General features: G+C 40.4%; 1 protein-coding gene across 3 annotated transcripts in view; it reads left to right on the top strand.

The window, feature by feature from the left end:
- The window catches only part of LOC121387800 (retinoic acid receptor gamma-like), a 176,456-nt gene that overhangs the window by 109,843 nt on the left and 39,514 nt on the right, over positions 1 to 27,099 (top strand). For 2 of the 3 annotated variants that reach the window (XM_041519006.1, XM_041519007.1), the window contains 7 exons: positions 5,383 to 5,484; positions 8,790 to 8,827; positions 10,616 to 10,745; positions 18,939 to 18,974; positions 20,609 to 20,722; positions 22,853 to 23,031; positions 26,547 to 26,688. In XM_041519006.1, the coding sequence (XP_041374940.1) occupies positions 10,649 to 10,745; positions 18,939 to 18,974; positions 20,609 to 20,722; positions 22,853 to 23,031; positions 26,547 to 26,688 (568 nt within the window). In that variant the 5' untranslated portion in view covers positions 5,383 to 5,484; positions 8,790 to 8,827; positions 10,616 to 10,648. The remainder of the gene's footprint in view (positions 1 to 5,382; positions 5,485 to 8,789; positions 8,828 to 10,615; positions 10,746 to 18,938; positions 18,975 to 20,608; positions 20,723 to 22,852; positions 23,032 to 26,546; positions 26,689 to 27,099) is intronic. The other variant, XM_041519008.1, reaches the window with a different exon arrangement.

The following is a 27,099-nucleotide window of genomic DNA, read 5'->3' as shown; positions in this document are numbered from 1 at the left end:
TGGCATTACTAAAATAGTGGTCTGAGTTATTGACCCATGGCATTACTAAAATAGCAGTTTGAGTTATTGACCCATGGCATTACTAAAATAGTGGTTTGAGTTATTGACCCATGACATTACTATAAAATAGCAGTTTGAGTTATTGACCCATGGCATTACTAAAATAGCAGTTTGAGTTATTGACCCATGACATTACTAAAATAGCAGTTTGAGTTATTGACCCGTGGCATTACTAAAATAGCAGTTTGAGTTATTGACCCCGTGGCATTACTAAAATAGTGGTTTGAGTTTGTTAAAGTATGAACTCAGGTTATGACCCACTACAGAAATGGTGGTATGTGTACACCTAAATTGGTGGTTTGGTTTTACATGCACACATGCATGTGCACACACACAAACATATACATGCACACATGAACACACGCACACGCGCACACACACAGACACACATACTACAGTTGTGGTTTGAGTTAATGATCTAGTACTAGAATTGAGGCTTGGTTTATAGACTTACTAATGGTGGTTTGGGTTGTTGATCAATTACTACACTGGTGGTTTGACTTAGCAAGCCAATTTTAAGAAGAATAATCTAAAATACTTTATTCAGACCGCTACACGATCATCAACATTTGCTATATCAATAAATTATGAATACACAGCCATAAATTGGGGGGAAAAACCCTTTTCATTTGGGCTAATGGTTGCTGTTTAAAATATTGTAGCATTATTTGAAGGGTAATAAAACAAGATACATGCAGTGTATATATCTCATGTGACAAATTTTGTGTGACTGCTTTCAATAGGACAACTGCAGTGCAACCGTACCTTTAATAATTGTTACAATTCACTTGGGTTACCATAATATTTTACTGCACATTTGTGCATATGAAAGATCCATTGCTGCTTATTGAAAAGAGTAGCCCATGAAGTGGCGACAGCGGGTTTCCTCTCTCAATTTATGTGTGGTCCTTAACCATATGTCTGACACCATATAACCGTGGGGCTGGACATAGCCCAGTGGTAAAGCACTCGCTCGATGTGCAGGCGGTTTGGGATCGATCCCGGTAGGTGGGCTCATTGGGCTATTTCTCGCCTCAGCCAGTGCACCACAATTGGTACATCAAAGGCCGTGGTATGTACTATCTTGTCTGTGAAATGGTGCATATAAAAGATCCCTTGCTGCTAATCGAAAAGAATAGCCCATGAAGTGGCGACAGTGGGTTTCCTCCCTTAATATCTGTGTAGTCCTTAACGCTATGTCCAATGCCATATAACCATAAATAAAATGTGTTGAGTGTGTTGTTAAATAAAACATTTCTTTTCCTTTCCATTGGACTACCATACAGTAGCTAGTCCTGCATATTTAGCTGCCCATTGTAACCGAGCAGCATGTATTTCGAAAAACTCATTAACAGCTGTTGCTCACTTCTTATTATGTTGACTATTTTTAAGCCTTTTCCGTTTAATTAAGATTCCCACTTTTAGTGCTGACCAGTTCCAGTGTGGCTGAGTAAACACAAAACATGTGCAGAGCGGCTGCAATGTAATTCAACATGGACAGAATTGCATGTTGTTTTTTCTGTTTGTGCAACTCACATGATCTCTGGTGAACTGGCATCTACCTGCTTTTTAAAGGAACGGACCCTAGTTTTTAAACACTAAGGCCTATTTTTCACTATTAGAGCCGTTTATCATCACTGAAATCAAACATTAATTATATTTTGTTGTTTAGATTATTGATTTCTGTACAACCGAAGTGTTTCTGGTTATCCTGGTTTTTCTAATACCACAAAAGGTATTTTTCATATTTTTAAAAACGCACGTGCGTCTGAGAAGTTATGAAGTCGCGTTTTAGTTGTGGTTTTTTTAAGGGTATTTCAATGTCACAGACTCTTGTTTCACTCTGTTGTATGCAGATTTGTTACACGTTTGTAAGTTAACCAAACTTAGTGTCCATTTTTACGGGTTGAAACTAGAGTCTAGGTGAAAATTATGCCTTAGTGTTTAAAACCTAGGTTCTGTCCCTTTAAGGGTGTATATCACCAAAACGTTTGTTGTGTTTAACGACACCACTAGAACTCATTGATTTGTTAATCATTGGTATTAGATGTCAAACATTTGGTCATTTGGACATATAGTCTTTAGAGAAGAAACCTGTTACTGTTTTCCATTAGCAGCAAGGGATCTTTTATATACACCATCCCATATACAGGATAGAACATACCATGGCCTTTGATATACTAGTTGTGGTGAACTCAGACCTATCAACCTTCCGAGATTCCACGGGAGTCTCCCGGTATTTGATCAAATCTCCCGCAACTCCCGGTATTTGATCAAATCTCCCGCAATTTCTTTCTTTATGTAAGCATAAACAAAAATCGATCCCCTTTTACCAAAATAACATCAGAGAAGTAACTCTGCCTTTTCTTTCTCATTCGGAAAATGTCGGCTACTTTCAGTTTCCGAGAATGTAACAGGCCAAATTGTCCCGACTATTAAACCTTTAACGAAGTGAGAATTGTGGGATATTTATATTGTTAAAAAAGCACATGGAGTTTATAAAATGACGTGTTATTATAGTGTTTGTTGTCATCGTGATGGCTACGAAGTGTGTTGCCGATAATTCAACAGGCTGTGTATTGCCAATCAGTGTTGCCATATATAAAACTATCCAGTTTAGTCTTAATAACACCTCTGAATTGTAAAACATCTTCCCACTAGATTACATAATGCAACTATGATGAATCTGAAGTGCCCAGAGTTGACAGCGATACACACGGTGCATTGTTAAAATCACATGCCACAGCAAGACAAAACTACTAGATCAATTCCAACCAAATTTTGTGGGAAGCTTCCTTGACATGTGGAAATAAATTTGTGAATTACACCTACCCATTAAGTCATTAAATACATGCTCTGGGTGAGAGCCGTTACCGGGATATGAACCAAGTACCTACCAGCCTTAAGTCTGGCGTCTTAACCACTACACCACCGAAACCAGAGTCCATCACCAAACAAGTCCGATTATCGACAATTCCCTACTTAGTGAAAAAAGAAGAAGAAAATAATTTGTAATTCGTTTGAATTGCTTCTTATGGACGTGGCACAAGGAGTTTGAAGAGGTTTGTGAGTCTGTGTGTCTCCCTCTTGATAGATGACCCTATTGCCTTGCAGGGTGGCATGTTTGTGAGATCAATAAACCCAATTAAAATGATATGCTGAAAGTTTCGCGCTGCCTTTGTTATGGACAGCTTGCAAATTAAGGATAAATTTCACCATCGTTTAGTCAATTGTCAACCATATGGAATAGGAACATCTGTTGGTGACATTGGTCAAATGTGTGTTTTTCGACATTTAAATTTTTATTACTGTGGTATATGCAATGAACAAATGACTGTTTACCTATAGCCCACTGTGGTGTGTGTGATGTTAACGTTGAATTTTGTTGTAAATGCACGCCTCAGGTATGATGAGTTGTAGTATCAACTCTCCTCACAGGCCCCAAGTTTTTGTTTCATTTACAAGCCACAGCTTCTAGAATTTTTATAAAATCCACTAGCCATGGGATCAGTGATTTTAAAAATTTACTAGCCACAATTAAAAATTCACTAGCCCTACTTTACTTTATACAATTTTGCTTAATAATAGTAATAATCAGATGTGTCACCTAAAGAGGGAGATGGAGCTTAAAAGCACAAACATTGGTGGGGTTGGCATGGGGGCAGGATATTCATATTTACAAAATAGACTTTACTGCAACACTTGACACTTTTGTTTTCACTAGCCGTCGGGCATGACAGTAGTAGTTATTTACTAGCTCGACATTGGATATCACTAGCCATGGGAGAAGCCCTACATTACAAAGCGCAAATAAAAGATCCCTTGTAAAGTGCACAAGGTTTTCCCAGTTTAAATGGGGATGTGATGGTCTCACACTGTGGTTTTCCCAGTTTAAATGGGGATGTGATGGTCTCACACTGTGGTTTTCCCAGTTTAAATGGGGATGTGATGGTCTCACACTGTGGTTTTCCCAGTTTAAATGGGGATGTGATGGTCTCACACTGGGCTTTTCCCAGTTTAACTGGGGATGTGACGGTCTCACACTGGGGTTTTCCCAGTTTAAATGGGGATGTGACGGTCTCACACTGGGGTTTTCCCAGTTTAAATGGGGATGTGACGGTCTCGCACTGGGGTTTTCCCAGTTTAAATGGGGATGTGACGGTCTCGCACTGGGCTTTTCCCAGTTTAAATGGGGATGTGACGGTCTCGCACTGGGCTTTTCCCAGTTTAAATGGGGATGTGACGGTCTCGCACTGGGCTTTTCCCAGTTTAAATGGGGATGTGATGGTCTCGCACTGGGCTTTTCCCAGTTTAAATGGGGATGTGATGGTCTCGCACTGGGGTTTTCCCAGTTTAAATGGGGATGTGATGGTCTCGCACTGGGGTTTTCCCAGTTTAAATGGGGATGTAATGGTCTCGCACTGGGCTTTTCCCAGTTTAAATGGGGATGTAATGGTCTCGCACTGGGCTTTTCCCAGTTTAAATGGGGATGTAATGGTCTCGCACTGGGCTTTTCCCAGTTTAAATGGGGATGTGATGGTCTCACACTGGGCTTTTCCCAGTTTAAATGGGGATGTAATGGTCTCACACTGGGATTTTTCCCCCAGATATGACTGCTATGTAGATGGGCAGCCCTCATTAGCCGAGGATATATACATGGTCACTGTGTTAAGTAACAAATATGATGACTTCCATTACTTTTGGTATTAATGGAATTCATCTTTGTTTAAAGTTTGTTTTGTTTAATGACACCAGTGGAGAACATTGATTAATTAATCATCGGCTATTGGATGTCAGACATTTGGTAATTCTGACAAGGTCTTAGAGAGGAAACACGCTACATTTTTTCTAACGCAGAAAGTGATCTTTTATATGCACTTTCCCACAGACAGGAAAGCATTTCTTTGTTTCCAAATGTAATCTCTGTCTCAGATGATATCCCTGGCTATCGAGAGATCGAACCTGTGACAGACATGCCTGAAACCACAGTGGTAATGGGGCATGTAAAAACATTCACATTTGTGTGCAGTATTTAGCATGATGTGTGTGTGGTAGTCGATTGGACCTGAGCACAAAAAGATGCTTACGAATGGCAACATCGGGTACAAAAAAGGCTGTCCGCAGTACAGATAAAAAAAAGAAGAAGCAGTCAGAACGATGAGAAACTGTAAAAACAACCTTGTATGTTATGTTATATTATAGATTACCTTGCTGTGCAGACATAATTACAAAATTATTTTTGTTATTATATTCAGTTATTATTTTTAAAGTGTTAAAATTTGTTTTATTATATTTTATTTTATCTAATTTGATGTTTTTCAGGTTGCCGGTGAAAGCATTGACTGATTCACAGTAATGACAGCGTGTGTTGGAACTATGGATTGTACTTGGATATCACTTCACCAGTCATAACTCCTTCACACAGTAAGTTCATATAGAGCATGGGAGAAGGGGGTGAGTGAAGGGAGCAGTGCGATAGGATAGGAAGAATGGAAGAGTTGGGAGTGCAGTGAAATCAGAAAGAAGCAAATGTTTTATTTAACGACGCACTCAACACATTTCGTTTACGGTTATATGGCATCAGACATACATATATGGTTATGGACCATACAGATATTGAGAGAGGAAATCCGCTGTTGCCACTTTATGGGCTACTCTTTTCGATTAGCAGCAAGGGATCTTTTATATGCACCATCCCACAGACAGTGGAACACTGGCTGGAATGAGAAATAGCCCAATGGGTCCACCGACAGGGATCGATCCTAGACAGACCGCGCATCAAGCGAATGCTTTACCACTGGGCTACATCCCGCCCCTGCAGTGAAATCAATGTCACCTTGTAAAAGTAGTGACCACCTGAATTGTTGTTCGATCCTGCGATGCAAGCACCTCAAGCGAGCACTCAACCGACTGAGCTAAATCATGCCCCTTTATGAACTAAGCTACGAAAGTTACACTGAATGTTTGTATTAGTTGGGATGGAGGGGTGGGGCGTACCCCAGTGGTAAAGTTACACTGAATGTTTGTATTAGTTGGGATGGAGGGGTGAGGCGTACCCCAGTGGTAAAGTTACACTGAATGTTTGTATTAGTTGGGATGAAGGGGTGGGGCGTACCCCAGTGGTAAAGTTACACTGAATGTTTGTATTAGTTGGGATGGAGGGGTGGGGCGTACCCCAGTGGTAAAGTTACACTGAATGTTTGTATTAGTTGGGATGGAGGGTTGGGGCGTACCCCAGTGGTAAAGTTACACTGAATGTTTGTATTAGTTGGGATGGAGGGGTGGGGCGTACCCCAGTGGTAAAGTTACACTGAATGTTTGTATTAGTTGGGATGGAGGGTTGGGGCGTACCCCAGTGGTAAAGTTACACTGAATGTTTGTATTAGTTGGGATGGAGGGGTGAGATGTACCCCAGTGGTAAAGTTACACTGAATGTTTGTATTAGTTGGGATGGAGGGGTGGGGCGTACCCCAGTGGTAAAGTTACACTGAATGTTTGTATTAGTTGGGATGGAGGGTTGGGGCGTACCCCAGTGGTAAAGTTACACTGAATGTTTGTATTAGTTGGGATGGAGGGGTGAGATGTACCCCAGTGGTAAAGTTACACTGAATGTTTGTATTAGTTGGGATGGAGGGGTGGGGCGTATCCCAGTGGTAAAGTTACACTGAATGTTTGTATTAGTTGGGATGGAGGGGTGGGGCGTACCCCAGTGGTAAAGTTACACTGAATATTTGTATTAGTTGGGATGGATGGGTGGGGCGTACCCCAGTGGTAAAGTTACACTGAATATTTGTATTAGTTGGGATGGAGGGTTGGGGCGTACCCCAGTTGTAAAGTTACACTGAATGTTTGTATTAGTTGGGATGGAGGGGTGAGATGTACCCCAGTGGTAAAGTTACACTGAATATTTGTATTAGTTGGGATGGAGGGGTGGGGCGTATCCCAGTGGTAAAGTTACACTGAATGTTTGTATTAGTTGGGATGGAGGGGTGGGGCGTATCCCAGTGGTAAAGTTACACTGAATGTTTGTATTAGTTGGGATGGAGGGGTGGAGCGTACCCCAGTGGTAAAGTTACACTGAATATTTGTATTAGTTGGGATGGATGGGTGGGGCGTACCCCAGTGGTAAAGTTACACTGAATGTTTGTATTAGTTGGGATGGAGGGTTGGGGCGTACCCCAGTGGTAAAGTTACACTGAATGTTTGTATTAGTTGGGATGGAGGGGTGAGATGTACCCCAGTGGTAAAGTTACACTGAATGTTTGTATTAGTTGGGATGGAGGGGTGGGGCGTATCCCAGTGGTAAAGTTACACTGAATGTTTGTATTAGTTGGGATGGAGGGGTGGGGCGTACCCCAGTGGTAAAGTTACACTGAATATTTGTATTAGTTGGGATGGATGGGTGGGGCGTACCCCAGTGGTAAAGTTACACTGAATATTTGTATTAGTTGGGATGGAGGGTTGGGGCCCCAGTGGTAAAGTGTTCGCTTGATTCACGGTCAGTCTGGAATTGATTCCTGTCGATGGGCCCATTGGGCCATTTCTCGTACCAGCCAGTGCACCATGGCTGGTATATTAAAGGTTGTGGGTATGTGCTGTCCTGTCTGCGGAATGGTGCATACAAAAGATCTCTTGCTACTAATAGGGAAAAATGTAGCGGGTTTCCTTTCTAAGACTGTATGTCAAAATTTCTAAATGTTTGACATCCAATAGCTGATGCATGATTATTAAATCAGTGTGCTCTAGTGGTGTCGTTAAACACAACAAACTTTAGTTATGATGGTGTTTTCATTACAGAATTAGCTATTGAATTGTGGGAGACGTTTACACAATAACTACGTGTACATGTATAATGTTTTTGTCTTCTTTGTTTAGAGTCTTGAAGACTTGGCAACTAGCTATTGAATTGTGGGAGACGTTTACACAATAACTACGTGTACATGTATAATGTTTTTGTCTTCTCTGTTTAGAGTCTTGAAGACTTGGCAACTAGCTATTGAATTGTGGGAGACGTTTACATAATAACTACATGTACATGTATAATGTTTTTGTCTTCTCTGTTAGAGTCTTGAAGACTTGGCAACTAGCTATTGAATTGTGTGAGACGTTTACATAATAACTACGTGTACATGTATAATGTTTTTGTCTTCTGTGTTTAGAGTCTTGAAGACTTGGCAACTAGCTATTGAATTGTGGGAGACGTTTACATAATAACTACGTGTACAAGTATAATGTTTTTGTCTTCTTTGTTTAGAGTCTTGAAGACTTGGCAACTAGCTATTGAATTGTGGGAGACGTTTACATAATAACTACGTGTACATGTATAATGTTTTTGTCTTCTTTGTTTAGAGTCTTGAAGACTTGGCAACTAGCTATTGAATTGTGGGAGACGTTTACATAATAACTACGTGTACATGTATAATGTTTTTGTCTTCTTTGTTTAGAGTCTTGAAGACTTGGCAACTAGCTATTGAATTGTGAGAGACGTTTACATAATAACTACGTGTACATGTATAATGTTTTTGTCTTCTCTGTTTAGAGTCTTGAAGACTTGGCAACTAGCTATTGAATTGTGGGAGACGTTTACATAATAACTATGTGTACATGTATAATGTTTTTGTCTTCTTTGTTTAGAGTCTTGAAGACTTGGCAACTAGCTATTGAATTGTGGGAGACGTTTACATAATAACTACGTGTACATGTATAATGTTTTTGTCTTCTTTGTTTAGAGTCTTGAAGACTTGGCAACAATGAAGAAGTCAGATTGGTACGTGCACCTTATTGATATTTTTCAACCATTTCAGTTATTTCCCATATTATAATTATTCGCCCTTGTAATATTAAATCAGACTTATCCCCCCTTATATTGATGGCTTATCCCCCCTTATATTGATTGCTTATCCCCCTTATATTGATTGCTTATCCCCCTTATATTGATTGCTTATCCCCCCTTATAGTGATTGCTTATCCCCCCTTATATTGATTGCTTATCCCCCCTTATATTGATTGCTTATCCCCCCTTATATTGATTGCTTATCCCCCCTTGTATTGATTGTTTATCCCCCCTTGTATTGATTGCTGTAACAGAAACAATTTTTTTTTCTTTTCTATTATTTCAGTAGAATAATTCTTAATATATATATATATTTTTTTATTTTTTTTAAGTGGGCTTGCAAAGCAACCCAGTGCTAAAAAAGTGTTTCCAGTTGCAACAAATCCAATTTCAGTTGCACCACCATTAATAATGTTCTGTTATATTCTTTTATTTTTATTACAATTGCAAGAGTTATGCAAAATACATTTTGTGCTCATGAACTGATACAGAATATAAGTACATACATATAAAATGTGTTTTATTATTAGTCCCCTATCGGTCCAACCGGAAGGGACTATAGGTTTCATTTTCATTCTTCTGTCTATCTCGCTGTCTGTCTGGCTGTGTGTGTGTGTGTCTGTCTGGCTGGCTGGCTGGCTGGCTGGCTGGGTGTCTGTCTGTCTGTCTATCTCTCTGTCTCTGTCTTCTGGTGCTTTCTGTCTGTCTGTCTATCTCTCTGTCTCTGTCTTCTGTCTGGCTGTCTGTCTGGCTGGCTGTCTGTCTGTCTATCTCTCTGTCTCTGTCTTCTGTCGCTTTCTGTCTGTCTGTCTGTCTGTCTGGCTGGCTGGCTGGCTGGCTCTGTCTGTCTGTCTGTCTATCTCTCTGTCTCCGTCTTCTGTCACTTTCTGTCTGTCTGTCTGCCCCACATATAGTTAAGATATTGAGCTGAAATTTTGTGTATAGCTTTATTGTGTAGTTACAGATCAAGTTTGACTTTTAAGACAATTTACCCATTTTTATACACCCATTTATGATGGGTCGTATTATGTTATGGCCTTGTCTGTTGATCCGTCCGTCTGTTGACCTTTTTTTGTCTGGACCATATCTTGCATACAGATGCATACAGGACTATCAAACATCACATGTAACAACAACTTGGGATGGCGGTGTGTCGCACATAACGGTAAATCCTTGTCCAGGGCCCCGTTCCATGAAGCGATCTTAGCCCTAAGATCAACTTAAGTGCATAGGGTAGCTATGCTCCTAAGGTAATCTTAGGGCTAAGGTTGCTTCGTGGAACGGGGCCCTGATCATATTTTCATACAGATGAAATACAGGACGATCAAACCACATACATGTAGGAACAACTTGGGATGGTGGTTAGTCCAAAACAAACTGTTCATCCATCCTATTGCAAACATTTCACATAATTAGAATTGAAACATACCCGTAACATATTCATTAATATAGATATGGTTTTTCTTTTTCTTAATTCCTAATGGGCGTATCATGTACGTCACCGATCCTCTTGTTCAGTTATGGCCCTTGAATTTAGGAGATACAAAAACTTGTTGGTCCCGGTATGTAGGTGACATGTATTGCTTCAGCAGTACTCTCAGAATGCTTGTTTACTTTCATTTCAAGTAATAACCGAAAATAACACCTGCTATGAAGGTAATGGGATAACAGTAGGACGTTTGTTTTAATTAAACAAAGCCTGATTGTGTGTTTGTGTTGCAGGCATGATATTTCCTGATGTGAAGGTAGAAAAAGATGAACCATAACATGGGGACCCAACCAATCGTCAGCGACTCTGGTCATGGACCCTCCTCCAATCAGGACACTGCTGCCAACGCTGCCAATCAGCAAGGTCAGTTATCTCCCTTTGTAATACTGATGTTTTTCTTTTTTCATTATTAATATAGTTAACATGAATATATGTCCATCACCAGTTTCTGCCTTTGTATACTGACTCAGGACTGGTGTATATATATATATATATATATATAAAAGAAGAAGAAGTTTGTTTTGTTTAACGACACCACTGGAGCACATTGATTAATATATCATCAGCTATTGGATGTCAGACATTTGGTAATTCTGACACGTAGTTAACAGAGGAAACCCGATATATTTTTCTAATGCAGCAAGGGATCTTTTATATGCACTTTGCCACAGACAGGAAAGTACATACCATGGCCTTTGACCAGTTGTGGTGCACTGGTTGGAATGAGAAAAAAATCCATTCTATTGAATGGATCCACTGAGGTAATTAGATCCTGTGATGCAAACACCTCAGGGAAGCACTCAACCGACTGAGCTAAATCCCCCCCCCCCCTCCCCGGTATATCAAAGGATGTGGTATGTGCTATCCTGTCTGTGGGATGGTGCATATAAAGGATCCCTTGCTACTATTGGAAAAATGTTGTGGGTTTCCTCTCTAAGACTATATGTGAGAATTACCGAATGTTTGACATCCAATAGCCGATTTATTAATAAATGAATGTGCTCTAGTGGTGTAGTTGAACAAAACAAACTTTATGTATACTGATGTTTTTCTTTTTTCATTATTAATATAGTTATAATGAACATTTGTCCATGATAAGCTTCAGCAGTGTAGTGATTAAACCATCGGACAAAAAGCTGGTACGGGTGTAATAGGCCAGAATATACCCCCCGCCAAAGTATACCCGGAGTTAGTTACGGTATTGTAACGGAAACTTTCGCCTACGTCTCGGTTACCGTTACGGGATATGGATGCTATTTCTTCGTAGCAGCGCCGCCACAGATCACAGCGGCACGTTTCCCGGCAATATTATCGCCTGTTTCATTCAAATAAAGTTGTAGTTGTATACATATTTAAGTTTCTTCACGACTGACACGCATCAGGCGCCATAAAGATGTCTTGTGTATTGGTAAGCCCTTAAAATTCGCAATGTACAATATCGTCTGGCTATTTTTATCCCTTGACAACCATGTTGGTTGTAAGTAGTTTTCTCCGCTATCTTCTTCGGAGCACCGCAGAAACTGCGTCGAGTAATATATATATTTGGGTTTTTTACTTACCTAAAACTATTTATTAACTGTAGGTATTTTAAAACCATATACTGTCCGAGATGAGCTCATGAGAAATATTTGGCGATCACTAATAGTACGGTCGACGACGGTCACTTTTCGCACCCTTATTTTGGCTTTGTACACAATAAATATCCTACAGTAATGTCACTTGAAATCCATATTTCATAAATAGTACAGTTTTTTTAATCACAAGATTTTCTTCAGAGTTAAGTGCATTGGTAATGTTAAAAAAAAAGAAAAAAAACATTCTATAGCAATTTTGCATTGAAATGTTTCCAGCGTTCTTAAAACGGAAACGTCATTCACCCAGTTTATTGTTCTTGTAAAGAGATGTAAAGTGACGTCATGCAAAAAAAAAAAAAAAAAAAAAATTATCTATATTATTACAATGCTTCGCCACATTAAAATAAAAACTGGTCTACTTACCTTGACCTCTGTCAAAAAAGTTCCGAGAGCAGACAATGCAGTTTAAATGTCGGTATGTTTTTATTTTTCATAATTTTAGACAAACTATTAAGTTTAAGTTTTAAACGATAAATTAAAAAATACATTTCGTCAAATATATCATAAAAACAAAAAGTAGATTATATATTTTTATGTATGGATATTTCACATTCTCACGAGATTCTCGTATTATCTGTCATGGCTGCCGAAGAACGCTTTTAGTCTTGATAATTGTTAATCTGCATTATATTAATTATATTTGCAACAACAATTAATTTAATATATATCAACGATATCGAGTAAGTGTTTCCAACAAAGTATGAATGTTTTTTCACAGAACACTGAAGTTTGTTTTTGCTACACATGGGGTATATGCCTCATCTCGTAGCGCTGAACAGAAGACCGTGTCGATGCCAGCGCTACGTTATCGTATCTAACCCGGAGTATACACTGGACTAGCCCAGAATGTACCCCCCGCAAAACTATACCCGGAGTATGCACTGAATTAGCCCAGAATGTACCCCCCGCCAAACTATACCCGGAGTATGCACTGAACTAGCCCAGAATGTACCCCCCGCAAAACTATACCCGGAGTATGCACTGAACTAGCCCAGAATGCACCCCCCGCAAAACTATACCCGGAGTATGCACTGAACTAGCCCAGAATATACCCCCCGCAAAACTATACCCGGGGTATACACTGGACTAGCCCAGAATATACCCCCCGCCAAACTATACCCGGGGTATACACTGGACTAGCCCAGAATATACCCCCACCAAACTATACCCGGGGTATACACTGGACTAGCCCAGAATATTACCCCTGCCAAACTATATCTGGGGTATACACTGGACTAGCCCAGAATGTACTCCATGCCAAACTATACCCAGGGTATACACTGAACTAGCCCAGAATGTACTCCATGCCAAACTATACCCGGGGTATACACTGGACTAGCCCAGAATGTACCCCCCGCCAAACTATATCCAGGGTATACACTGGACTAGCCCAGAATTAAACATCCCCCCTCCCCCACCCCCACCCCCCCACCCCGCCAAACTATACCCGGGGTATACACTGGACTAGCCCAGAATGTACTCCATGCCAAACTATACCCAGGGTATACACTGAACTAGCCCAGAATGTACCCCCCCCCCCCCCGCCAAACTATACCTGGGGTATACACTGGACTAGCCCAGAATATACCCCCACCAAACTATACCCGGGGTATACACTGGACTAGCCCAGAATATACCCCACAGTATAAAACAGGCTAACCCAGAACATACCTCTCTAGTCTGTATTTCAATGTCCAGAGGGGTTTTTCCCATCATAATTTATATATTTTGAGCTAGAGAATATCGAAATATCTTCTAAAATGACTAATCTGTGATAGTTTTATTTTTATGAAAGCAATAGTTGCTTTTCTTTTAAAACGTTTATTATTATTATTTATTTATTTTATTTTGTATACAGGTTAGTAATAAAAAATGAGGGGTAGGGGTATAAAACAGGCTAGCCCACTTTAACCATGGGTATAGTTTGGCGGGGGGTATATTTTGGGCTGTTACATCGGTTCCTACTTAGAGCAATATTAACTGAACGACTCAATGGGTCTACTGCACCAACTTCTCCGTCGCTAACCACAAACACCTAACCACTAACCCACTGTCCTGGTCAGACAGTCCAGACAGCTTAGGTGTGTGCCCAGCACAGCATGCTTGAACCGTAACTAGTTCCAACCACGGAAAAAACTACAAATGAATGAATATGTCCATGTTAATTGTTAGATGTCAAAGGATATTTTTTCAATTTATTTATATGCAGTGATTACATGTGTGTGTGTGTGAGGTCTAGAAAGCCCATTTGAGGTGCTTGGGTTGTGTAGGAGCTTTGCCCCATCAGTGGGCCAGTGGACTTTTTATAAGCCCATCTATAATGGGTCATATTATGGTATGGTGGTATTCGTCCATCCGTCCATACATCTATCTGTTAACTTTTTCTTGTCCAGACCATATCTTGCATACAGATGCATACAGAACCATCAAACCTCACATGTAGGAACAACATGGGATGGCAGTGTGTGACATACTATTACTAGGTCACTGTGACCTACCTTTCACGGTCTACTGTACATAACAGTAAATTCTTGTCTGGACCATATCTTGCTTACAGATGCATACAGTACCATCAAACCTCACATGTAGGAACAACATGGGATGGTGGTGTCATGTCCTATTACTAGGTCACTGTGACCTACTTTTCAAAGTCTACTGCACAATAACAGTAAATCTTTGTCCGGATCATATCTTGCATACAGATACATACAGGACCATCAAACCTCACACTTTTACACTATTATAAAGCAAATATACAGCAAAATATCTTGAAATGTCCCCCTTGGGTGCCCCCCCCCCCCCCCCCCCCCCCCCCCCCGTTTCCTATGCCAGTGCCTCACATGTAGGAACAACTTAGGATGGTGGTATGCCATGTACTATTACTAGGTCACTGTGACCTACCTTTACGGTCTACTGTACATACCAGTAAATCCTTGTCCGGATCATGTCTTGCATGCAGATGCATACAGGACCATTAAACCTCACATGTAGGAACAACTTAGGATGGCGGTGTGTCGCATACTATTACTAGGTCACTGTGATACAAATAAATCAAATAATTTGTCTATATTCACACAATTAGAATTGAATCATACCCGTAACATATTCATTAATATCTATGGTTTTCCCTCAAACTCGTGACGGGCGTGTGTCATGCACCTCACCAGTACTGTTGTTCTGCTGGTCCTACATGTAAGAGTTCGTCTGTTTTGTTTAACAACACCACTGGACCACATTGAGTAATTAATCATCGGCTGTTGGATGTCAAACATTGGGAAATTCTGACACATTCAGAGGAAACCTGCTACATTTTTCGTAATGCAACAAGGGATCTTTTATATGCATTTCCCCACAGACAGGAAAGCACATACCATGTCCTTTGACCACTTGTGGTGCACTGGTTGGAAGTAGAAAAAACCCAATCAGCTGAATGGATGCACCGAGGTGGTTCAATCCTGCGACGCAAGCACCTCAAGCGAGCACTCAACCGACTGAGCTAATCACACCCCTGACTGGTACATCAAAAGCCATGGTAATTTTACACTGCAGTAGCTAGGTATTAAAATTAATAGCCTCATTATCACTTTTGAAGCAGCATTTGCCAAATTTTCTGTCTAGGATCGATCCAAGTTAGTGGGGCCCATTGGGCTATTTCTTGTTGCAACCAGTGAATGCAGCCTATGAATGATATATCAAAGACCATGGTATGTGCTATACGGTCTATGGAATAGTATATTTCAAAGATCCCTTTCTACTAATAGGAAAATGTAGCAAGTTTGCTTGCTAATACTATGTCAGAATACCAAACAATTGATATCCAATAGCTGATGATTAATAAATCAATGTGCTCTAGTGGAGTCATTAAACAAAAAAACCTCTTAATTTCTGTCAAACTAAGATATTGTAATGGCAAGCTGTGTATTTTTACAAGTAGCCTAGTCTGATGAGTATTTTTGCATACATCAATACTTTCTACAGAATACCTTTTCTAAAAGGAAAATAATGCAAAGGTTAGCAGAGAGAGACAGAGAGAGAGTGACACAGAGAGAGAGAGAGAGATTGAGCGAGAGAGAGAGATAGACACAGAGAGAGACAGACAGAGAGACTGAGAGACAGAGACACAGAGAGAGAGAGAGGGATAAAAGAGATAAAGAGACAGACAGACAGACAGATAGTGAGAGAGACAGAGAGAGAGACAGACAGACAAGGAGAGAGAGAGAGAGAGAGAGAGAGAGAGAGAGAGAGAGAGAGAGAGAGAGAGAGAGAGAGAGAGAGATGGAGATGTGTTTATGTGTTTTCTTCCAAATTGTGGATGGTACATACCATAACATTTGAAATATGGTGTGTGGCTTTGGTTGTATTAAGAAAAATCCAGAGCCTCTGAGCTATATTCCACTCTGGCTTGGTGACTAAACTGATTTGTTAATCTTATTACATATTTACACATGATTAAAGCTTGCCGGTATTGATATCAGTATCGGTATGGTATTCGGTATTGATACAGTACTGATACCAATAATGATATCAAGTGGTATTTTCTATATACTTGGCTTTAAATGCACACCCGAGTTAAGTCTCACCTGCTAATTTCATGTAAATAAAATTAAATTCATACACAAGGCCCTCATCTCATTTTTCTTTTCAGCTATTTTGCGTTTGTCAAATTTATTGTTAGTGCTTTACTAAATGGCGGATAACATTTTTTCAATCTCGAAATTTCTGTATTTTGAGATTTGCTCTGTACAGTAAATTGGTATTGACATGATACTGATACCGAATGGTATACAGTGGAACCTCGTTAGTCCGGACAGTATGGTTAACGAATTTCCGGATTACTGAAATGTACGTGATGAGTAACCTCCCTTGATTTACAAACAAAATAAAAACAAACAAAAAGAGAAAAACCTTGAAATGAAAAGCAGACGATTGGTCATTATCAGTGCCAGACTCGTTATATGCGTTTAACAAGTCACGTGGCATGTCGTCTTCTTCATCATCCTGCACTTCAGTCTCCGAACTAGATAGAATATTAACATGCCGGTAACAGTTGCAGATCATTGCACATGTCACCTCACCCCACACTTGCTTCACGAATCTTAACGCCTGTTGTAGATTGAGCACTTGCGGTTCACCATCTTCAACACATTTGAGAAACAGCCTCAGTAAATACTGTTGGTAGTCTGCCTTGAATGCTCGAATAATTCCCGCATCCATTGGCATATAACCGTAAAATAAAATGTGTTAAGTGCGTCGTAAAATAAACCATTTCCTTTCCATTGGCTGTATGTGTGCTGTGGTATTTGGTGGTAGAAAATGGACTTTAACATTACCCAATGCCACATTCCCACAAGTGTAGCTGGCCACGTTGTCAATGAGAAGAACAACCACGCTATTTCATGGGCAGTAATTTCATGACGTTTTCTTTTTGGGGGGGTTGACTCATCATAGTGACTAACAGCAAATTGTGTCATAATTGGCATACATTTGTTTTTATGTTCGGACCTGCTGACAACTTACCGGCCTCGGTGGCATCGTGGTAGGCCATCGGTCTACAGGCTGGTAGGTACTGGGTTCGGATCCCAGTCGAGGTATGGGATTTTTAATCCAGATACCGACTCCAAACCCTGAAAGAGTACTCCGCAAGGCTCAATGGGTAGGTGTAAACCACTTGCACTGACCAGTGGTCCATAACTGTTTCAACAAAGGCCATGGTTTGTGCTATCCTGCCTGTGGGAAGGGCAAATAAAAGATCCCTTGCTGCTAATCGGAAAGAGTAGCCCATGTAGTGGCGACAGCAGGTTTTCTCTCAAAATCTGTATGGTCCTTAACCATATGTCTGACGCCATATAACTGTAAATAAAATGTGTTGAGTGCATCGTTAAATAAAACATTTCTTTCTTTCTTTCTTTTGCTGACAACTTTTGCTCAAAATTGTATTAACTCACGAATCGGACATTTACTATAGATCAAAGAAATTATATTTAAAAACCCCCAAAACACTTGTGCTCTATCAGACTAACACTAAATAAACACAGGTAAATGGTTAAATAAACTGCGGTGTGAAACCCTGTGCAGCCATTTTATCTCTGTTGATTCCTTGAGCGTTAATTAGAGGATTACTTTTATGTTCAATCAATGTTTTATGTTTGACCGGTCAAACGAAGCAATTTGCCTTTACTTTTTGCATTTGGTTCAGAATTATGACTGCCCAGTTCCGGAAGCTGAATATCTGGATTAATGAATAACTTTACTGAGTGGTCATTTCATTTTGCAAAAAAAACGTCCGTAAAGTGAGGATTCCGGAATACTGGAGTCCGGACTAACGAGGTTCCACTGTATACGGTATATTGCCCAGCTCTAGAGGTATTGACATGATACTGATGCTGAATGGTATATATGGTATACCACCCAGCTCTATACATGATGGCAATTAATAATGTAAAGTGATGCATGAAATAAAATGGTGGTAAGAGACTTGTAATTACAAATGTATGGACAGGACATAGCCCAGTGGTACAGTGCTTGCCTTATGTGCTGCCAGTTTAGGATCGATCCTCGTCAGTGGGCCCATTGGACTATTTCTAGTTCCTGTCTGTATACCACAACTGGTATATTAAAGGCTGTGGTATGTGTTATCCTGACTGTGGGATGGTGCATATAAAAGATACCTTGCTTATAATGTAAACATATAGCAAGTTTCCTCTCTAAGACTATATCAGAATACCAAATGTTTGACATCCAATAGCCGATGATTAATAAATCAATGTGCTCTAGTGGTATTATTAACATTACGTAGGAAGGGTTGGGGATACCAAAAAGGTCGGATTTTCCATTGCATAATTGTTGAAGTGCCCTATTGTATAGTAGAGGTGCTAAAAAAATGTTTAACCTTGTTTAAACAATATGTTGATTTCTCTCACAGAAATCTTTCAGCGCCTAGCAGTGAAATCCATGTCAGGTGAGTTGAATATGTTGTCAGTCAGTGGTGACAATGTTAGTGTCTGTTACTTGTGTGTTAGTTGATTTAGTTGTCTAGACGACATTCATTCACATCCTCCACCTCAGTGTGTGCACTGTCAGTGTGCTCTGACAGTACGCCACATTTTGGTGGAGTGTGTAAGCATCTGACAGAAACAGTAAAAAAGATATATTTGGCCAACGTAATGTGATGGAATCTTTTTATGAATAACAAGCTAGGACCATGTCAAAATGTTTAAAATGTCAAAGCGTTTACACTGAGGAAGTTATGATGTCACTTCACAAAATTACGTCATTCATGGTGCATGTGAAACCATTGTGACACACGTGGGTCATACTGATAATATTTCCCTGAATATCTTGAACTATGTGGATAATAATGACTTTTATTCTAAATTTTAATATTACCTATCTGTGACATTTGTATTTTTCTCACAGTTCTTTACACTGTGTTTTTATTTGACTCTTGATGTTTTATTTTGCTGTTAAGCATCACTTCATGTTTTGAATTTACCATAGTTTGACACCCAATAGCCGACGTATTTTTCGTGCTGGGGTGTTGTTAAACATTCATTCATTCATTTACATTCATTCACAATACACATGTGTTCATGTTGGTTTGTTTTTAGGTCACTGAAGCCAAAAGCTAAAGGTGACCTATTGCAATATGTTTTCCTCCATGTCATAGTGCAATGTGCATCGTCTTTTGTGCATTGTGTGTAAACATTTCACATTTTCAATGTCTTATCCAAAACTGCATTTTCAATGTCTTCTCCAAAACTGCTTGAACAATGGCAACCAAATTTTGTGGAAATCATCCTTGAGACATGGAGACAGGAAGGAAAATCCTCAAATTCGGGCAAAAAACAATAGAGAAATTTGGGCAAAAAAACAATAGAGAAATTTGGGCAAAAAACAATAGAGAAATTTGGGCAAAAAAACAATAGAGAAATTAGGGCAAAATGAGCTGGCCTGAACACTTCTCGCCATATATTTTCATTATTCTACCCAAAATATTAGTTGTAACTCCTGTAAAAATGTTTTTGCCGATTCGTTTGTAACCCTATATAGCTGTTTGGTAGTAATGCTAATATGAATAAATGTTGTAATCCAGATTTGGGCACTTTTATTTAATTCGGGCAAAAATCAGCCTGCATGTCTCTACATATAGCCACGATGTATATAACCACGTCTGTGTTGAGTGACCAATATGGCAGCTTCCATAGCTGTTGTATTTATGGGATTTATCTTGAAACACAATATGTGTGTGTATGGTAGTCGATTGGACCTGGGTGCAAAGTGAGGTGCAGCATCGGATAAGTACAAAGAAGACCATCGGCAGTGCAGATCAAAATAGCAGAAGCGATCAGAAGGATCAGAAGGATCGGAAACTGTTAAAACCGCCTTGTGTATTAGATTATAGATTTGTTTTTCAGTCACTCTGGATCCACTTTTCTTTTCTTTTTTACATTTTTGTTAATTTCCAGGTTAAATACTGACTGTGAAATGCTTGAAGCTCTAGTGGCAAATAAGCATGTAAATAATTTACCCAAACTGACTGTGACATATTATTATTAAAACATTAATATAATAGATACATTTAATTTTTTTCAGTGATGCAAGTAATGCCGGATCAAAGCTACGTCAGTTACCCATCCGATGTGTACACCTCACATTACGGGGCCATGTTTGATGCGAAGCCAACCTACTTACATGTGTCTAAGGATGGTAAGTCTAGTCGTCCACACCGCTAAGACAAAACATTGGCTCTCAGTTAGTTCATTCGTCCACACCGCTAAGACAAAACATTGGCTCTCAGTTAGTTCATTCGTCCACACCGCTAAGACAAAACATTGGCTCTCAGTTAGTTCATTCGTCCACACCGCTAAGACAAAACATTGGCTCTCAGTTAGTTCATTCGTCCACACCGCTAAGACAAAACATTGGCTCTCAGTTAGTTCATTCGTCCACACCGCTAAGACAAAACATTGGCTCTCAGTTAGTTCATTCGTCCACACCGCTAAGACAAAACATTGGCTCTCAGTTAGTTCATTCGTCCACACCGCTAAGACAAAACATTGGCTCTCAGTTAGTTCATTTGTCCACACCGCTAAGACAAAACATTGGCTCTCAGTTAGTTCATTCGTCCACACCGCTAAGACAAAACATTGGCTCTCAGTTAGTTCATTCGTCCACACCGCTAAGACAAAACATATGCTCTCAGTTAGTTCATTCGTCCACACCGCTAAGACAAAACATTGGCTCTCAGTTAGTTCATTCGTCCACACCGCTAAGACAAAACATTGGCTCTTAGTTAGTTCATTCGTCCACACCGCTAAGACAAAACATTGGCTCTCAGTTAGTTCATTCGTCCACACCGCTAAGACAAAACATTGGCTCTCAGTTAGTTCATTCGTCCACACCGCTAAGACAAAACATTGGCTCTCAGTTAGTTCATTCGTCCACACCGCTAAGACAAAACATTGACTCTCAGTTAGTTCATTCGTCCACACCGCTAAGACGAAACATTGGCTCTCAGTTAGTTCATTTGTCCACACCGCTAAAACAAAACATTGGCTCTCAGTTAGTCCACACCGCTAAGAGAAAACATTGGCTCTCAGTTAGTTCATTTGTCCACACCGCTAAGACAAAAAATTGGCTCTCAGTTAGTTCATTTGTCCACACCGCTAAGACAAAATATTGGCTCTCAGTTAGTTCATTCGTCCACACCGCTAAGACAAAACATTGGCTCTCAGTTAGTTCATTCGTCCACACCGCTAAAACAAAACATTGGCTCTCAGTTAGTCCACACCGCTAAGACAAAACATTGGCTCTCAGTTAGTTCATTTGTCCAGCTGGGAACAGGACATAGCCCAGTGGTAAAGCACTCGCTTGATTCGCAGTCGATCTAGGATCGATCCCCGTTGGTGGGCCCATTAGGCTATTTCTCGTTCCAGCCAGTACACCATGACTGGTATATCATAGGAAGATTGTGGTATGTGCTTTCCTGTCTTTGAGATGATGCATTTTAAATATCCCTTGCTACTAATGGAAAAAATGTTGTGACTATATGTCCAGATTACCAAATGTTTGAAATTAGCAAACCAAAATAGCCCTATATTCCAATCTCCTATGTGATTCAAAGACCAAAATATGAGCAATTGATATTTTGTCATGGTTGCCATATTTAAATTCAAGATGGTGGCTAACCAGCCAAACAAACATATTTGGTATGTAATTACAATTGTTAGAAAGTCTCTGTTAGTCGATAGCGTCTTAAAAATTGCAACACACTCAGGAATGTCCCTTTAAAATTAGTAAACCAAAATAGTCCTATATACTAAATTCCAGTCTCCTATGTTGTTCAGAAGCTGAAATATGAGCAATTGATATTTTGTCATGGTGGCCATATTTAAATTAAATTTTTTAATTTAGTACACCAAAATACCCCCTATTTTTCACACTTTCTGCCAGAAGTGAACATATTTTTTTACATATCTGCCCCACTATAATACTTCTTTTTGAAAAACATCTTCAGAATATATAGCATGATCAGTATCGATAATAAATATTTAAATTATATTGTCTAAAAATAACACATGGTGGGACAAAAACTAAATGAATTTATGCAAAATTCTAAGTTCTTGCAGGACTGTATTAATAATAGAATTTAAAACAAAAATGTTTAATCCTGAAACATTTTGTATTTCTAGAAATATTTAGCTTAGGATAAGCCCATTTGTATTTGTAAAAATAGAAATTGGGATAAACCCATTTGTATTTGCAAAAATAGAAATTGGGATAAACCCATTTGTATTTGTAAAAATAGAAATTGGGATAAACCCATTTGTATTTCAGGTCATCTATACGACCCCACACCTCAGATGTACAGTGATCTTCAGGTCGCACATGGCATGACTGATTCGAACATGTCACCGTCACCACCCCCTCCCCCACGCATCTACAAGCCCTGCGTTGTATGCAATGACAAGTCATCTGGATATCACTATGGTGTCAGCTCGTGCGAGGGGTGTAAGGTAAGTTCTGGATATCACTATGGTGTCAGCTCGTGCGAGGGGTGTAAAGTAAGTTCTGGATATCACTATGGTGTCAGCTCGTGCGAGGGGTGTAAAGTAAGTTCTGGATATCACTATGGTGTCAGCTCGTGCGAGGGGTGTAAGGTAAGTTCTGGATATCACTATGGTGTCAGCTCGTGATATTTTTTTTATCACAATATTCCATGATATTAATTGTCAAAATGACTGAGATATGTGACATTATTGTTAAGCTAAAATATTCACTGAAAACTGCCTTTTCAACTAAAACTTATCAGTAACATGTATTTGTTATAGAATTTAAAAAAAACAAGAAACACACCAATAATTCAGGGTCCTTATTAACTAAATTCTCACAACTTTGCGATCTCGCAGTGCAATGTTAAAAGACTTGCAAAGAGGATGCTTTGTTGTCTAGCAGAGCCTAATAGGCCTTTGTGAATTAGGACCCAGATTTTCTTTTCAACATTACCTGTACTCAATATGTACATGTGCCAGGGTACTGAGGGACTTTGTGGACGATGCAAAGTATCGGCCAGTAGGGAACGGATCACCACATGTTCCGGTGGAACATCCATAGCAATCATCGGTGTCAGGCCCTACTTGGAAGGTGTCAGCAGATGTGGAAGTAACGGAAACATGTCGTAGACCGCAGCCAGGCAATCCCTCATCATCATGTGGTCTGCGGAATCCGTACCATCTATGACGGAAGCAGCCGGAAACTCATTTGCGAAATTACTCATAACTTGCACACAGGCAAGCCGATCGGCAGTAGTGGAAGCCGCAGGTGAACCAAATTGTGGACGGTCCCATCTGGAACCCTCAGAAACTTTGGAAGCCGCTTCAGCCAAAGATCGGCGACGATAGTCCATGGTGCCCGTGGGAGGCCATGAAGATTGTGGAGATGGGCTACGGTCACGGCTCCGAAGGTGCCGACGCATCGTCCGAAAAGTCCCTCAGTACCCTGGCACATGTACTTGTTGAAGACAGGTATTGTATCAGTGAAAAAGAAAATACTCTATAGTGTGCAGCATGGTAGGAAATACAAGTTAGTGAAAGTTAACGTTTGTTTAACCACACCACTAGAGCACATTGATTAATTAATCATCGGCTATTGGATGTTAAACATTTGGTCATTCTGAGGAAACCTGCTACATTTTTCCTAATGCAGCAAGGGATCAAGGGATCTTTCCTACAAACAGGAAAGCACATGTCACAGCCTTTGACCAGTTGTGGTGCACTGGTTGGAACGAGAAGAAAACTTAGTTGAATGGATCCACCTTGCAACACCTGCACCTCAAGCGAGCACTCAGTCGCTAAATCCTGCCCCATTAATTAGTGGATCCACCAAGGTGGTTCGATGCTTGCAACACATGCACCTCAAGCGAGCACTCAGTCGCTAAATCCTTCCCCATTAATTAGTGGATCCACTGAGGTGGTTCGATGCTTGCAACACATGCACCTCAAGCGAGCACTCAGTCGCTAAATCCCACCCCATTAATTAGTGGATCAACTGAGGTGGTTCGATGCTTGCAACACATGCACCTCAAGTGAGCACTCAGTCGCTAAATCCTGCCCCATTAATTAGTGGATCCACCGAGGTGGTTCGATGCTTGCAACACATGCACCTCAAGCGAGCACTCAGTCGCTAAATCCTGCCCCATTAATTAGTGGATCCACCGAGGTGGTTCGATGCTTGCAACACATGCACCTCAAGCGAGCACTCAGTCACTAAATCCTGCCCCATTAATTAGTGGATCCAGTGAGGTGGTTCGATGCTTGCAACACATGCACCTCAAGCGAGCACTCAAGCGAGCACTCGGTCACTAAATCCTGCCCCATTAATTAGTGGATCCACCGAGGTGGTTCGATGCTTGCAACACATGCACCTCAAGCGAGCACTCAGTCTCTAAATCCTGCCCCATTAATTAGTGGATCCACCGAGGTGGTTCGATGCTTGCAACACATGCACCTCAAGCGAGCACTCAGTCGCTAAATCCTGCCCCATTAATTAGTGGATCCACCGAGGTGGTTCGATGCTTGCAACACATGCACCTCAAGTGAGCACTCAAGCGAGCACTCAGTCGCTAAATCCTGCCCCATTAATTAGTGGATCCACCGAGGTGGTTCGATGCTTGCAACACATGCACCTCAAGTGAGCACTCAAGCGAGCACTCAGTCGCTAAATCCTGCCCCATTAATTAGTGGATCCACCGAGGTGGTTCGATGCTTGCAACACATGCACCTCAAGCGAGCACTCAGTCGCTAAATCCTGCCCCATTAATTAGTGGATCCACCGAGGTGGTTCGATGCTTGCAACACATGCACCTCAAGCGAGCACTCAGTTGCTAAATCCTGCCCCATTAATTAGTGGATCCACCGAGGTGGTTCGATGCTTGCAACACGTGCACCTCAAGTGAGCACTCAAGCGAGCACTCAGTCGCTAAATCCTGCCCCATTAATTAGTGGATCCACCGAGGTGGTTCGATGCTTGCAACACATGCACCTCAAGCGAGCACTCAGTCGCTAAATCCTGCCCCATTAATTAGTGGATCCACCGAGGTGGTTCGATGCTTGCAACACATGCACCTCAAGCGAGCACTCAGTCGCTAAATCCTGCCCCATTAATTAGTGGATCCACCAAGGTGGTTCGATGCTTGCAACACATGCATCTCAAGCGAGCACTCAAGTGACTGAGCTAAATCCGGCCTCATGAATCAGTAAATGCATTGCAAATTGTATATACGATGTGGACTTGCATGATGTCATTGAAATGATCTGATTTGCAGTATCTAAAGGTTGGAAGAAAGGCATCATGTAGCCCAGAGATAAAGTGATCTAATTGATATGCAGTTGATCTGGAATATATCCCCGTCGGTGGGCCTATTGGTTCACTGGTATATCAAAAGCCATGGTATGTGTTATTCTGTTTGTGGGATGGTGCATATAAAAGATCCCTGACTACAAATGAAAAAAATGTAGCAAGTTTCTTCTCTTAAGACAATATGTCAGTATTACCAAATGTTTGACATCCAGTAGCTGAAGATTAATAAATCAATTTGCTCTAATGGAGTCGTTAAACAAAACAAACTTTAACTCTTATTTTTCATCATTATAGTGTGTAAAATGGCAGGAAATATGAATTGTAGAAGTCGTTGCATATTGTATATATGACATGGGACATTTATGTCATTTGGGTAAGCTCATTTGCCATATCTAAAGGTTAGAAGATCTATACTCTACAACAAAAGTTTAGCTAATGTTAAAAGAAATGGCATAACATTTATAAATTAACCTATTTTTATTAATTAGTATTCACATCTGAAATGTTTACCATTTACAAACAACATAAACTCATCAGCCTTTGCCTTAACACAACAGGAGGACCTGGGTTTTTTTTTAAAGTTTATTCAACCATGGCAAATTTAGACGTCATCAAAGATATTTGCTAAACTTTTGTTGTTGAGTATATGTTGCTGAATTTGCTTGTTGTGCAGGGTTTCTTCCGGCGCAGTGTTCAGAAGAACATGCAGTACACGTGTCACAAGGACAAACAGTGCCATATCAACAAGGTGACGCGCAACCGGTGCCAGTACTGTCGACTCATGAAGTGTTTCTCCATGGGCATGTCCAAAGAAGGTAACGGTCATCCACGCATCGGACACACACAAATGTGCATGCATGCATTTATATATATGCATGCGCGCACGTGCGCACACACACACACACACACACAGACAAACACAGACAAACACATGTGCACACAACAGACAGACACAATACACACACATATGCACATCATGCACACACAACACACAATGGCATATGATATGGGGGAGGGGCAAACCCCTCAAATTCGGGCAAAAATTATAGAGATATTCGAGCAAAATGTGCTAACCTGAGACCTTTTTACCATGTATTTCTATAATTCTACCCTCGAAATTAGTTGTAATCCATGTAAAAATGTGTAATAGTTTGTTTGCAATCCTACACATGTATATATAGCTGTTTGGTAGTAATGCTAATATGAATAATTGTTGTTATGTCGAT

The sequence above is a fragment of the Gigantopelta aegis genome, chromosome 13 (assembly GCF_016097555.1).
Source record: "Gigantopelta aegis isolate Gae_Host chromosome 13, Gae_host_genome, whole genome shotgun sequence".
NCBI lineage: Eukaryota > Metazoa > Mollusca > Gastropoda > Neomphalida > Peltospiridae > Gigantopelta > Gigantopelta aegis.
Note: the sequence above shows the minus strand (reverse complement) of the source record. Positions and strands in the feature narration are given on the sequence as shown.